At 36.6% G+C, this 14939-nt stretch overlaps 1 protein-coding gene across 1 annotated transcript in view; it reads left to right on the plus strand.

The window, feature by feature from the left end:
- The window catches only part of ABCA5 (ATP binding cassette subfamily A member 5), a 66946-nt gene that overhangs the window by 20674 nt on the left and 31333 nt on the right, over positions 1 to 14939 (plus strand). The window contains exons 11-19 of the mRNA XM_058675972.1: positions 573 to 631; positions 4171 to 4281; positions 5422 to 5597; positions 6144 to 6263; positions 7449 to 7587; positions 8514 to 8604; positions 8790 to 8929; positions 11215 to 11334; positions 13184 to 13385. Coding sequence (XP_058531955.1) covers positions 573 to 631; positions 4171 to 4281; positions 5422 to 5597; positions 6144 to 6263; positions 7449 to 7587; positions 8514 to 8604; positions 8790 to 8929; positions 11215 to 11334; positions 13184 to 13385 — 1158 coding nt within the window. The remainder of the gene's footprint in view (positions 1 to 572; positions 632 to 4170; positions 4282 to 5421; positions 5598 to 6143; positions 6264 to 7448; positions 7588 to 8513; positions 8605 to 8789; positions 8930 to 11214; positions 11335 to 13183; positions 13386 to 14939) is intronic.

A 14939-nucleotide genomic window follows, 5' to 3' on the forward strand; every position in this document is an offset into this window, starting at 1 on the left:
GGAAGAAAATAAGTAAAAACAATTTAAAATGAAGTAAAATATGTTTTATAAATTCAGGAAAAACACATTACAGCAAGAGACATTCAAAATTCCTTAGATGTGAGCAGAAGACCAGTGGTCTATCTTCTCGGGTAAAATGCAGAGTTTAATTAATTTTCTTCTAAAAATTATAAAGAAAATTTAAATGGAAGGGGAAAATATCACTTTACACATATAGACAATTTGTAGATTTAAATTTGTGCTAGTGTATAATGACATCTAATTTTTAGCATTTCAGCTAAGAAGTATTTGACTCGTCAGTGGTGCAAAAAAATTAATAAGTTGAATTGGGATTCTCTGGTTTTTTTAGAATCTTGACATGAAAAATGAATGAATGGCACTTTTAATGGAAATGGCTATTGTACATTTCTCTTGTAGCTTTAAAATAATTTTACAACCAATATCAACTTTCATTGACATTGTTTTAATAGGAGGGGCCTTTATTATTTGTCTTAAAATTCTTAGTCGGAATAAACAAATACACACTTGTAATAAACTGCTCTGAGCACTTAAAATAGAAAACTGTTTTTCAGAATTAGTGGTATTCAGAAGACATACAGGAAAAAAGGTCAAAATGTGGAAGCTTTGAGAAGTAAGTAGCTTTCCTTATCTTTTTTTTTTTTTAATTATTTATTATTTAACTTCAGTAATTACATTGTATCATGTGACACAGTTACATAGATACTTGGGTTCTCCCCACCCCTCCCCAAACCCTCCCACCATGGTGGATTCCTCCACCTTGTTGCATAACCACAGCTCAAGTTCAGTTGAGATTTCCCCATTGCAAGCGTATACCAAACATAGAGTCCAGTATCTTATTGTCCCGTCAAGTTCAACGGCTTCTTAGGTATACCCTCTCTGGTCTGAAGACAGAGCCAGCAGAGTATCATCCCAGTCAATTGAAAGCTCCAACATACCATCAGCAAAATACAAATGGGAAAGTTGTATAAGTGATGGGAAATTTTCTGTCTAGCTTATAGATATGTGATTTTCATTTATGAGAAGTGGTAGTAAAGTTATAAAGGAAAAAGTGACTGAATTAAGATGCAAAATATTCAACCACTTTGATGAGTGTATGTCCTTTTTCATTTTGCTATTACATATATGTATATAACTTAGTTATTTTTGAAAAATTCTTCTTTCCTAACACTGGGATTTGGGGTCAGAGAATTGTTTGTTATGGAGAACTGTCCTGGGGTTTGTAGGATGCTTACGTGTTAGTCAGTGTTCTGCAGAGCCAGCAGAGTGTACGTACACATACTGGTGTTTTTAGTCTGCTTTGTACAGGAAGGGTGAAAGGTCGTATTCCATAGCATATGAGCTGGTTTCTTCACTGATTTCTTGAAAGTAAATTTATTTGTCTTGATGACTATATCCTTGTAATCCAAAGAATTACAATATTGTGTATCTTAGTATCACAGACAGCATTTGTCCCATAAATAAGTTAGTCCTGACTAACCTGTCTTCCTTGTATCAGAGCTCCATCATGAAAAACGTGCCTTGCTTCTGACCTATGTAGTCTCTACAAGAAAAATAAGGTCACCTGGTGGTGACTACCTGTTGAGCTGAGTTTTTATTGATGTCTTATTGACTGCAAACAACCTGTCTGTGTGGATCAGTATAGAAGTAAAACAGTATCTCACAAAAGAGCTGCTGGGCATTTACTTGAATGACCCAGCATATGATAGAATTGCCCTTTTTCTCATTTCATAGCAAAGGGATTGGGTAATCTATGGGCTAGACTAGATCATCTATTGCCATTCCTGGTGGATAATCCATGGCGAGCAGAATTGGAGCTAACTGGGTGTTGAGAGTAAATGTGTTCAAAACCCAGCAACATTGAGAGGGAAAACCTGCCGTGTGCATTATCCTTCGCTGGTAGCCTCTGGTCTCTGGAGAGGGCACAGCGAGCTGCTCCTGAGTTACAGACGTCCGGGTCACAGGGGAGAGAGACAAGGTGGGTGTGCTCCTCGACGTATTCAGAATGACAGGTTGTAAGCTTAGGTGGATGTGACCTGGGCTGCGGGAGAAACTTAAAAACCACTGTGCCGACCAGGCAAGTGAGGACAGGATTGCTGTGAAAATACATTTAGTTTCTTGAACATCATGGTTACGTCTCTGAATGGCTCATAGGTCCCTTTTTCCTTCAGTATGTTTGACCATATCCAAGGATTTGTAAGAGGAGCATACTTTAAAGTGGTCAGGGAAAAATGGAGTTGAAAAGTTCGGTTTTGAAATACATACGTACATTTTTCATAATATGTGTTATTTATGAAGTTTTTGAAGATACCATGTATATCATATTTTTGTTGGTTTATTACTTTCCCTTTTTTCCTACATAGTGAAGATGTTGGATAATGAGTCGTATTTGCCTGGATTATAGAACTTGATGTGAATGGAATCAGTCTCTATTTTTTAATTTTCTAGGAGTTAATGATTATACCTTGAAATGTTGCTTTCCTAAACTGTTTCAGCAAACTGCCTGTGTGTTCACATGTGTGTGAATGTGCATTTTTACTCTCCTGAGATAAACACAAGCATGTTTGTAGTCTTGCTTTGGGTTTCTTACGTTCTGAGCTCCTTACTCTGTGTCTTTTCACATGCTGTGTGGTTTTGGCTTGCCATTGTCCTAAGTGGCCTTGACATGTAAGGCTTTTAAACATTAATAAACATCATGAAAAAAGTCCTTAAAAACTTACTACCAGAGGGATTGAAGGTGAAGTACTGTGCACGGGTCCAAGTCATCTGTTGGGTACGGCTTAGTCTACTTGTTCCCTGCACGCCATGTCCTCACTCTCCGGGGTGGGACAGCAGCAGTGTCATCCCCGGGCCATCCTCATCAACTCCCAGAGCCCGTTTGATCATCTTGTAGATTCTGTTAGTGTGTACCTGAGAACCTTCCAGACTGATGTTGGAATGAAGGAGTGCAGCTCATAAAGCAGGCTAACCAGATTTCTCACAGACCTGTCATTGTTGTCATGCTCTGCCTTTTTTTTTTTTTTTAAAGATTTATTTATTTCATTACAAAGTCAGATATACAGAGAGGAGGAGAGACAGAGAGGAAGATCTTCCATCTGATGATTCACTCCCCAAGTGAGCCGCAACAGCCGGTGTGCGCCGATCCGAAGCCAGGAACCAGGAACCTCTTCCGGGTCTCCCATGCGGGTACAGGGTCCCAAAGCTTTGGGTCGTCCTGGACTGCTTTCCCAGGCCACAAGCAGGGAGCTGGATGGGAAGTGGAGCTGTCGGGATTAGAACCGGCACCCATATGGGATCCCGGGGCGTTCAAGGCAAGGACTTTAGCCGCTAGGCCATGCCGCCGGGCCCCAGGCTCTGCCTTTTGTATCAAGGCCTCCTTAACGGAATAGTCAGGGCTTCTCTCTGGGTGTATTCTGCTTTGTTTTGCAATGTAATCCATTCTTGAGTTTTCCCTGAGGGCCTGAGTTCCCCTGATCCTTTCCATGTTTGCTGTTCAGCCACATGTGCTGTGGCAGTGCAGCCTGGAGAAAGCGCTAGTCTGAAATAATCACCTTTTCAGACGAGATTGGGCGCGTTCAGGGTGGGATGGCCGTGGACAGTAATCACCTTTTCAAACTTTTTTCTCCTTCCTGTTTCCTTTTTCTGATCCTCATCATTTGCTGAGTTCCAAGCCCTCCTTGGTGACTGACACTAAGTTCTTGCCCTTACATTCCTTCGGCTGCTGGGTGCAGCATGTGTCAGGAGGCTCAGTCTTGCAGACCACTGGTAAGCTCCTCTTCCGAAGGAGCTCCGTGGAGGCCTGTTCCCTCCCTGGTCCTCGCTCTCACCTGTCATGCAGTTGACGCGTTTCTGCTCTATCTTCACCCTTTTCTAACAGTCCTTGAGAGAGACCATCTCTGCTTTTTCTTTTAATTCTCTTGGAAGTCACAGTCAGCACAAAGAAAATCCCCAAATATTTAAATCTTACAGTATGAACAAAAAAAATTTTGATTTCTCTTTTACACTGTTTTTAACATTGAAGCGCTAAAAATGTGCGGACAGCTTTGTATCTTGGCATGTATTCCCGTAAGATTATGTAAGTATTATGAATTATGTGACTGGAGAGAAATACCAAAAAAAATTACACCTGAAGTTTATTTTTCCCTTAACTAGATTTGTCCTTTGACATATATGAGGGCCAGATTACTGCATTACTTGGTCACAGTGGAACAGGAAAAAGTACATTGATGAATATTCTTTGTGGACTGTGTCCACCTTCTGAAGGTAAGAATTTGCTGACTTAAGTAAAAAAAATTTTTGATGGTTTTAATCAAGGTATCACAATATGTAATAATTGTTTTTCCTTAAATGTATGCTGAATGATTTTTTTCTGTGACTTGGGAACAATTTCAGTATCTGTGAAAGTGTTTTATTTTTCTTTTGACATATTTGGATTTTTTAATAGAATATAAATTACTCCACTTTTGTACCTATTTTGATCACATATTTGTGCATGTGTATATGTCAACATACATATATGTTGTATATGTATGGGTGTTTGCTTATTCTTTTTCAATTAAGAGCAAATTGGTTACCAAGTAGAAATTAAATTGTATATAGAATATTTCTTTTTGAGAGAATCAGAATTTTAAGTACAGAGCAATATTTTGAAAATAAACTGGTAAATATGAATACCACTGACTAAAATAAAATTTTAAAAACAGTACCTCAGATGTGCACTTTGATCTGTAATTATTCCATGGGTGACAATTCAGTGCAGCAACTATATGTCCCCACAGCAGCTGAATCTAGTGTCAGAGTAAATAGTTTAATTTATGAAAAGGCCACATGACATTGAATCTGCATTTCAAACTTTTAAATGTAGCTTAATTTTTATAACTAGCTTGGTTTTGTCGCTTATGTTGTATCACTCATTGATGTTATTAAGTCCCTTAACGTTTGTGTTAGAAATCATGGTTTTTGATAGGATTCCCCATTATCACTCTATGTCAGCTAGTCAGTAGTATTTTTTATAAAAAGCTGGAATTTAGAGATGCTGCAATGTTCCTGAGACTGCACAGCTGGCTATGATAAAACTTGAATATTTGATATCTCCATTAAAATGTAATATCTGGAAAAAATGAGAAATTGTTACTGGAATGTAAGTGTAAGTAATATGACTATAGATGTTTATGTTTACAATATATTATGGCCTAGAAATGAAGGAAAATGAAGTTGAAATTTAGGTGGGAAGCACTTTAACAGTAATAGGTAAATGAGAGTATACTGTGTCTTCCACATTTAAATTAATTATTGCCTTATCAGCCTGATATTACAATAAGTAAATTACTGGAATACATTAAAGCATATACATTGTAATACTTACCATATTTAATACAAACTTAAATATGTATTTTCTTTTAGGAATTGCATCCATATATGGACACAGAGTTTCAGAAATAGATGAAATGTTTGAAGCAAGAAAAATGATAGGCATTTGTCCACAGTTAGATATACATTTTGATGTTTTGACTGTAGAAGAAAATTTATCCATTTTGGCTTCAATCAAAGGAATACCAGCCAACAATATAATACAAGAAGTATGTTATTCATATAGCAACCTTTACTTTTATTCCCTATAAGTTAAATAGCATTTATAGCAAGCATACATTACAAATGTACTCTAAGACCTTTTCTGATCCTACAAACAGAAGATTATTACAAAGGAATAGAATTGGGACTGAATGTGTTGTTGGTCCACATAAGGTAGCCCTTGTTTCGTCTTCAGGCTCCTCACCCCTCGCTCCTTCTCTCCCTCCTGTTCCTCTACCTTACTGCCTCGTCTGCTGCTGCCACACCTCACTCCCCGCACACTGAGGGATTTCACTCTGGTCACTCTGTATTCCAGTTCTACCCAAGAAAGTACCAGAGTAAAATGGAACCTTAAAAGGAGTGTTAACATGTGTTTTCAAGCTGTGTTTGAATAAATGTCAAAATAGTTTTATGCCAGTGGAACATTTTACATTATGATTACTGAAAGCCATGTATTAGAACACCTAGTACTTTAAAACTCAAAAAAAAAAAAAAACCCACATAAATGGTGTGATATTTTTTTAAATTTCATTGTTGAAATTTTACTTTTACAGGTGCAGAAAGTTTTACTAGATTTAGACATGCAGGCTATAAAAGATAACCAAGCTAAAAAATTAAGTGGTGGTCAAAAAAGAAAGCTGTCTTTAGGAATTGCTGTTCTTGGGAATCCAAAGGTAAATAAATATTAATTCACTAATGGGCTCACTGTTGAATGCAAAATATTATAGAAAGATATGATGCAGTGTAGAAAGTTTAAACCTACATGAAATATTCTGTTATATGTCTGTGGAAAGCATAGCATCTTTATACTGTTGGATAATTAAAGGTATGGATTTACATTGTGTCTGCAGTGGTTTATGTTTTTAAAAGATCTGAGGCAGGAAGTCAGTGCGGCACTCAACACCTTGTCCGCATCCGGGAGCCTGGTGTGAGTCGCAGTTCCTCTGCTTCCAGTCTGGTTACACGCTTGCTCGGTTGTACCCAGGCCAGTGGCACGAGAGGAGATCGGGTGGAATGCAGCACCTGCCTGCCTTCAGCCTGTTGCCTCCCTGCCTGATGCAGGGCGGGGGAGAGTGAGCCAGCAGGTGGAAGAGCACCTTTGTCGCTCAAATAAAAAGAATAATCGAAAAAATTATGAAAAGGTCTGAAGGAAATATGGCTCAAATTCATATTTGTTAAATTTGAATTGCGACTTCTTGAATAAAACAGTGCTCTTCTATTCTTTATAGTTTTTCGTATATCTAGAACAGCCCCTCATAGAAGTTGGAAAGTAAAAGGAATCCCTCAGTCTGTCAGTGTCGTGCTTTGGTTTTGTGTGTGTTGCTGTGTGTTCCTGGCTGTGCTGCGTGAGGAGGAGCAGCTGATGCGCTGCCTTCCATTGAGCTTCAAGGCTGCACAGTGTGTGTGCCAGCATTCCAGAACCTCCTGCCACAGCTCAGTTCCTGCCACAGCTTGGGGGTGATTTTGTAGTCTAACCTCATATTAATTAATCTTCCTCTCAACACCCACCAGCATGATTTTTTAATTAAAAATGGTTTAAAATTAGATTGCTTTCCTTGAACTAATATGGGATATGTTTCTCTCTAAAAAGCAGTTATTATAGCTCCATATTTAACTCTTAATGGCAATATGCTTAGTTTTTTTTGTTTATGTAATTATGGCTTAGATGTTATAGACTTTAGTCTTTTAATATTAAACCAAGAAAACTATTCCTATCCCAAGCTCATAAGTTTTAAAATTTATGTGAGTTCAAATAAAAGTGAAAAACAGAGCCACTGAATTTTTGAGTGTTCACAAATAAAAGTTAAAGGTTACCGTTTTTCTGAGGCTTTCGCGTCCTTCCTCGCCGTTCTTCATAGATATTGCTGCTAGATGAACCCACAGCGGGAATGGATCCCTGCTCCCGTCACATTGTTTGGAATCTTCTAAAATACAGAAAAGCCAATCGGGTGACGGTGTTGAGTACTCATTTCATGGATGAAGCAGACATTCTAGCTGGTGAGATTTTTGCTTTATTTTTGAAAATTTTTGTCATGAGTTAAAACAGCAGTGGACATAAAATTCTACATCTTGAGGAATAAAAAACATGCACTTGATTTCTTCAGCAGCGAGCCGTGGCTTGCCATGGAAGTGAGTTAGAGGCCCAGTGCTCTTACTGGACACTGGTTACATAGGTGCCTTCTGCCATGCACGTGTGCACCATCCAGACTCCTGGAAAAAAAGCCGATGGTTAGCATAAAACACTTTTCTAGTTTTGTACAGACATGAGTCATTCTTACCTTTTTTGAAGATTTTGGGGATTTTCCCAAAATGTCAAAATGGACCCTACCTTGCAATCAAGTCTTTTTCAGAATAACTGTTTCAGACCTGCTCTGTGAACTCTTTTATGCTCATATACATAATGAAAGAATAGAAGTTTACATTGATACATGATTGTGAGTAAATGGTAAAATTAAAAAGTTTGAAATTCGAATGATGTCTTTAAAAAAGTTACAATCTAATAAATGACAAATTATTCATCCCTTAATACTGTATTTGAAAAACAACAAGCACTTTATTGTTATTTCAGTTGCATCTTTGCACTTTTGGTTATAAAATGAACTAAGTCATTTTCAGTTTATCAAGCATTATGCGAAGAAATGTTTGAAGTAAAATAAAGAAAGTGAATCCTAAAGTCATATTGTTTGAGTATAGATTCTGGGTTTGTTATTTAATAGTGTATGAAGCATGTGAGTGATTTTTCTTCTTCAGTATTCTCATTTGAAAACTATGTGATGGTAATCTGTTACCTTCCTAATAAGGTGGTGCTGAAGATTACTGAGATAACACGTAGGTGTTTCTCATACATTGTAATCCACAAAACAAATGGCAATTCTTCATTCTGTTACTAACCTAGACATTGAAATGTAAATCCCTATTTACAGATCGGAAAGCTGTTATATCACAAGGAATGTTGAAATGTGTTGGTTCTTCCATTTTCCTCAAAAGCAAATGGGGAATTGGCTACCGACTGAGGTATAATCCATTCTTCATTGACCTATTTTTTCTTTACATTCTTGATCTACTGTTATTATTTTTTGTGGTTTGCCATAGAATTCTTTGACTGTATTTTATGACACTCAATTTAAAGAATTCAGAATTTACTTTTGGTTGCTTGCTGAGTAATAATACAAAAACTACGATTCTTTGGTTTTCTCTAGCATGTATATAGATAGATTCTGTGCCACAGAATCCCTTTCCTCACTGGTTAAGCAGCACACACCCGGAGCTACTTTATTACAACAGAATGACCAACAAGTTGTGTATAGCTTACCTTTCAAGGACATGGACAAATTTTCAGGTATTACTTTCGGTTGGTTGGTTGAATAGGGATCCATCATTGGGAATAGGCTTACTTGATTTCCTTTTTGCTTATTCGGGGTTGATATTTTATTTACACTTCATTTTGTTTTAGAAACCAGAAATATTGGCAGCTGACTTTTCTTATGAATAGCATGCGAGAAACTAATATATTACAAATATAAATGCATAAAAAGAGAGGTGTACCATGCTTTCAAAAGTCAATAAATAGAAGAGATTGTTCCAGATTTGCTTCTTGGCCTTCTGAGAGTAATGCTTTTCTATGAGAATGCTGCAAAAAGTTTGTGAAAGAATGTAGTTAAAATATGAGATTTTGTTTTTTGCAAAAGAAATTTGAAATTTGTGTAGTTTCTTTCACTGTACATATTTTCATGAACTTTAGAAAGACCCCATTTTGTGTGTGTACGTATAGTGTTGTTCATGTATGTTCTCAAGTTTTTTAGTTTCATGATTTCATAATTAACTATGTGACAACCATTTGACTTAACTGATGTATTGTTTCTCAGTTTTCAATGGGAAACTCAAACTCGGTCTCCTTTCATGTGGGAGTTTATAGCCAAAAAAGGTATTACTGATGTAGGTATGTTGTGCAAAATTCCCATAGCGTTTACCTCATAATCAGAAAAAAATGTACTATGGTAGACTAATGATTTCATTTCTTAAAAACTCATGAGCTGGGTATGTAACAACTTGGTGCATCTTACCATTTTGTCAACATATATTCAGTCCTTATGCTTTAATGGCATTTATATAAGGCTTATTTTATGCGTGATGCTGGTCTATACCTTTAAAATTGTTAGTTTTCTTAATTATCTTAATATTTCAACAGATACATCTGTGAGATAAATGATTTAACAGCTTACATTTGTTCGTGCAGACACTGAAATATACAAAGGTTTTAGGAAGTTGTCCAAAGTAACACAGGTAGAAATTGATAGTGGTTCCGTGTTTTAAACCCAGGCCGACTCATTCTTCATGTTCTTCACCATGATGCTTTATTGCTCCTTTTTCTATCATAAGTTGTCAAACTATTTCACCGGATTTCAAAGTGAGTTTTAGGGAATTGAAGGCCATAGGCCCTAATGCTTCCTTAAGGAATTCATGAGGTCAGAATGAACTAATTTACCAGTACATTATTTATCTTCCTGATTCTCAGTTTTTTCATATCGTGTTCCTAATAGTACATGACGTGTTATTACAATAGAAACACTTATTAGAGAATCAATTGATCCTCAATTAAGAAAAAGAGATTTTTAAAATATCCCCTTCTCATTGATTTTGTTTTGAATAATATTTTTAAAAATAAAATTGTATTAGCATGTAAAATGTTTACTCTTGTTATTTTAAAATGAAACTACATTTGGATGATTTTTTTGTTTTTGTTTTTGATTATATTTGTTCAGTTTTAACATTCTCCATTTAATTTCAAGTGCAATAAAATAATTCTTAATTTTAACTTATAGTGTAATTAGTACCTAATCAATATATCCAGATAAAAATTTTCCTTGGAGTCTGGAGCAATGGAAAGAGTAATAAGCCACCAGCATTACAATGCAGTGGGTTAAATCACCACCTTTGATACCTTACGGGCATCATTCGGAGTTCTGGCTGCTCCTCTTCTCTCTGGCTGCCTGCTAATGCAACCAGGAAAGCATGGAAATGGCTGTAGCATCTGGGCCCCTGCCATCCAAGCGGGAGACCTAGAAGAAGCCTCTGACTCCTGGCACTTGTCTGGCCCAACTCAGCATTATGGCCATTTGGGTAGTAAAAAAAAAAGAAGATCTCAAGTGTTTGTTACCAAAAGAACTTTAGAACCTAGTAACAAAGTACATTTATTGGTGAGGATTTAGTTATTTATTAGCAGCAGAGTTATGGGAAGAGAGAGAGAATGTAGGGGTGGGGGAGAAATGGTAGGAGAGTGACACCCCCCATCTGTTGGTGCACTGCCTAGCTGGCCGCAGCCAGGAGCTTCTTCTGAGTCGCCCATGCTGGTGGCAGGGGCACAAGCAAACATGACATCATCTGCTGATTGCCCAGACACATTGGCAATGAATGGATTGCAAGTGGAACAGCTAGGACTGAAATCAGACCAGTTTTGGATGCCTGGATTTCAGACAGTGGTTAACTCACTGCACTAAAACAACGCCCCCATAGCAGAGTGAATTCGGTTCTATTTGATTTTTAAAGAATATTTTAGAGTAATTCGTGATACAGAACTTTAGTATATACCATTCCTATATATATATATATCTTTTTTAATTTTAGGTTTGTTTTCTGCACTAGACACTCATTCAAATTTGGGTGTCATTTCTTATGGTGTCTCCATGACTACTTTGGAAGATGTATTCTTAAAGCTAGAAGTTGAAGCAGAAATTGACCAAGCAGGTAAAAACAAAACTAAAAATGCTTTATAGAATAAATCAGATAGATGGTAAGCAAGACAAATAATTGTATAAACATGTGAAACGTACATTATTTCAGGGAAGAAAGAAGAAATAAACTGGTAAGTAAATAAACAGTTGAGACATTCAGCAAAAGTAATGGAAGTTACGAAATAAATTATGTAAATTAAAGAAGCTAATTCCACTTGAAGTAGGATGGTAGTGAATATAAGTGAAAGCAAATTTTGAACTATGTTGGTTGTAATGGTGATGCCTTGCTGATAGATTGTTAATGGCTTGGAAAAGGGAAAATCAATATTTCCTAAAATTTTGGCTTAAGAATTAGAAATGGGATGGCCTTTTCCTGAGAGGGGAAGAGGAATAAGTTTATGGAAAGAAGGAGGTCAAGTACAAACTTAGCTTGAGACACATGGGTACTGTCTGAAATGCAGGTGGTGCTAAGTTAGGGCTGAAAATGCAGCTGTTGTTATAGAATGGAATGAAATCACACACAGAGGGATGACAGATAACAGCACAGGGACAGGCTGTTAGGGTGAAAAAAGGAGAAGCAGGCAAGATGACTGACCGGGAAAGAGCAGTTATAACTGTTTCTTTTAGAAAAAGTTGAAAGGCATAGAAATAAAAAATGATGAAGAATGGGCCTACATTAATAAGCTTATTGTGTCTTCTGTTAAAGGAAAAATTCCAAATGAATTTTGTTCCAAATGAACATTATCGTTGCTGATGTGCAGTTTCAGGAGTGCTAGGAAAAGATACTGAAAGGGAATTGGCTCTTAAATCCTTCTAAAGACAAAATCAAGATAAAGAGCAAATTTTGGCTGAAAAATGAATCTAAAGTTAAATTCAATAGAAAATTCAAGCCAGGAAGAAACTCTGAAAAATGGTGAAGCCAGATGTCTGATAAGGACATACTGTTAGGTTATAATCAGAAAGAAATCATATGAACACTTTAAATACTGGGTGTCTGCAGAGATAACTAGATCTTAAATATAGGCATATATTCAGACTGCCTTTCAACTTGTGGGATCATACATTGTGACTCGCTTGCATTTAACTTCCTTTACTCAGGATTATGTGAGATTCAACTGTGTTGTTACACAGTTAGCTTTATAGTAGTTTGTTCATGTTTATCATTTTATACTATTCAGTATATCTATCACAATGTATGATGATTGTGAATTTTACAACCGTTTATGCATTCACTTGTCAGTATTTGAATTATTTGCAGTTTGTAAGTATTCTGGATAGGGGTCTGCTAAAAATATTAAAAACATGTTTTGGTAAAGTTTGTGTGTGTGTGTGTGTGTGTGTGTGTGTGTGTGGTGCCCTTATGCCTGATGTTTGTGGGTCAGAAGGTGGGATACAGTGAGCTTTAATAGGTACGAACATTTGTTCCATTTGTTACATGTCACCATTAGCATATTCTGATTTGCACATGTGGAGTCATTGTTCGTGACACAGCAAGTTCAGACATCACCGCCTGTGATTCTGGCATCCCATATGGAACTTGTTCAAGTCCTAACTGCTCTGCTTCTGATCCAGTTCCGTATGAATGCACTTGGGAGAACATTAAAAGGTGTCCCAAGTGCTTGAAGCTTTGCTGTCTGCGCGGGGAACAGCCTCGCCTGGACTGGCTGTTGGAGCCATTTGGGGAGCGAATCAACATATGGCAGAGAATTCTTCTCTGTCTCTTCCCTCACTCTCCCTCCTTCTCTATACTTCTGTTTTTTAAATTAATAAAATAAGTTTTTCTAAATTTGCATGCTTTATAAAGAACTTCATTTCTTAATGGAATATACCAAAATTACATTTTTATATTTTTTTATGAATAGATTATAGCGTATTTACTCAACAGCAACCAGACGAAGAAATGGATTCAAAATTTTTTGATGAAATGGAAGAGAGCTTACTTATTCTTTCTGAAACCAAGGCTTCTCTGGTGAGCAGCATGAGCCTTTGGAAACAGCAGGTGTATACAATAGCAAAGTTTCATTTACTCACTCTGAAACGTGAAAGTAAATCGGTGAGATCAGTGTAAGTATGACTATGCTGGCATGAAGTTATCTATTCCAGATGGATTGTTTTACCTGTAAAATTAGGATGTAACAAAATTGTGTCACTTTTGAATTACTGTCATAAGTCTTCAATTTTATTTAACTTTTAAATATTTGGTGTATCCTAAGTTGTGTAAATGCTTTTAAACTCTACTTATCAAATCAATAAATGGTAACATCCTGTAGGCTGTATGCCTGACAGATTCAGGATTGGTGTGACATTTCCTCAATTTAGTTTTAGCCTCTCTCAGGTTCTCTTAAAATACAAGAATTATTTGTAAACATTAACTAGCTGCATTCTGTACTGCCAACTAATTAGATCCAAATGAGTGAAGAAATAGAATTTAATAATCAGAAATGAACATTTGAAATATGCTGACTTGTTTTTTCAACCAAAGTATTTAGTATAAAAAGATGAGAACCAAGTATCTAATTGATTCTTGACTGATTCCTGTCAGCATTAGTGATAGAAAAATATTGAAATATAGTGATCTGCCAGATGTGCAAAAATCAGTGTAGGGACTCCAGAAACATTAGTAAACAGATAGTATTATGCCTTTAAAATAATGCCATTTACATTAATTTCTGACCATGAAGAAAGAAAGATTGATGAAATATTTAAAAAAGAATTCAGAGGAATAATTGCAAAGTTACTCAAAGAGCTGTAAGAACAAAAGAGTTTAACCGGGAAATCAGTGCATAATGTGAATGGAAATTCAGCAAAGCCATAGATACTGAAGATGAACCAGACGAAGAAGTCAGTATGTCAGATAAAAAGCATGGTAGAAAACCTGAACAAACTGTTGAAGCAGAAGGAAACATCTGACTTTGAGAACAGGTCTGTTAAAACATTGTAATTATATGAGAAAGAAGGGGGAAAAAGTCAAAAAGACAAGTGCAGTATTCATAATCCATGGGATACCATTAAAAAAACCAATACTCACATTTTGGGTGTTCCTGAAGAAATAGGGGGGAAAATAGTGTGGAAAATCTATTGAATGCACTAATAGCAGAAAACTCCAATTTGGAAAAAGATGAGTATTGAAATGCAGGAAGCTCATAGGCATGGATGTGATCAAAAAAGAACCTCAACACAACAGTATGGTCAGTCTGTCACTAGCGCAACACAAAAGAGAGAAATCCACAATTTTAAGAAAAGGACACCAAGTTGCTTGGAAAGGAACTCTCATAGATGGATAGCGAGTATTTCAACAGAAGGCTTAGCGACCAGCCAGGAAGGAAGGAAGAGAATCCAGATTCTGAAAGAAAAAAAAAATCTTTCAGCCCAGAATACTGAAGCTCTCCTTCGTAAACAAAAGTGAAACACAAGGTCCTGGGGCAAGCAAAAAAGAATTCATCACCACCTGATGAATCTTAGAAATGATTTGTTTTGAATTTTGTATCTGAAAGTTATGAATTGTCAGGTAGAAATAGAATACTCTGAGCTGTCCAGCCATTTGTTACGACATTCCTCATCACATCCAAGACTGTCTTGATAGACGCTGTTGTAGTGTACAGTGTCTTACCTCACGTT

This window comes from Ochotona princeps, chromosome 17, assembly GCF_030435755.1.
Source record: "Ochotona princeps isolate mOchPri1 chromosome 17, mOchPri1.hap1, whole genome shotgun sequence".
Lineage (NCBI taxonomy): Eukaryota > Metazoa > Chordata > Mammalia > Lagomorpha > Ochotonidae > Ochotona > Ochotona princeps.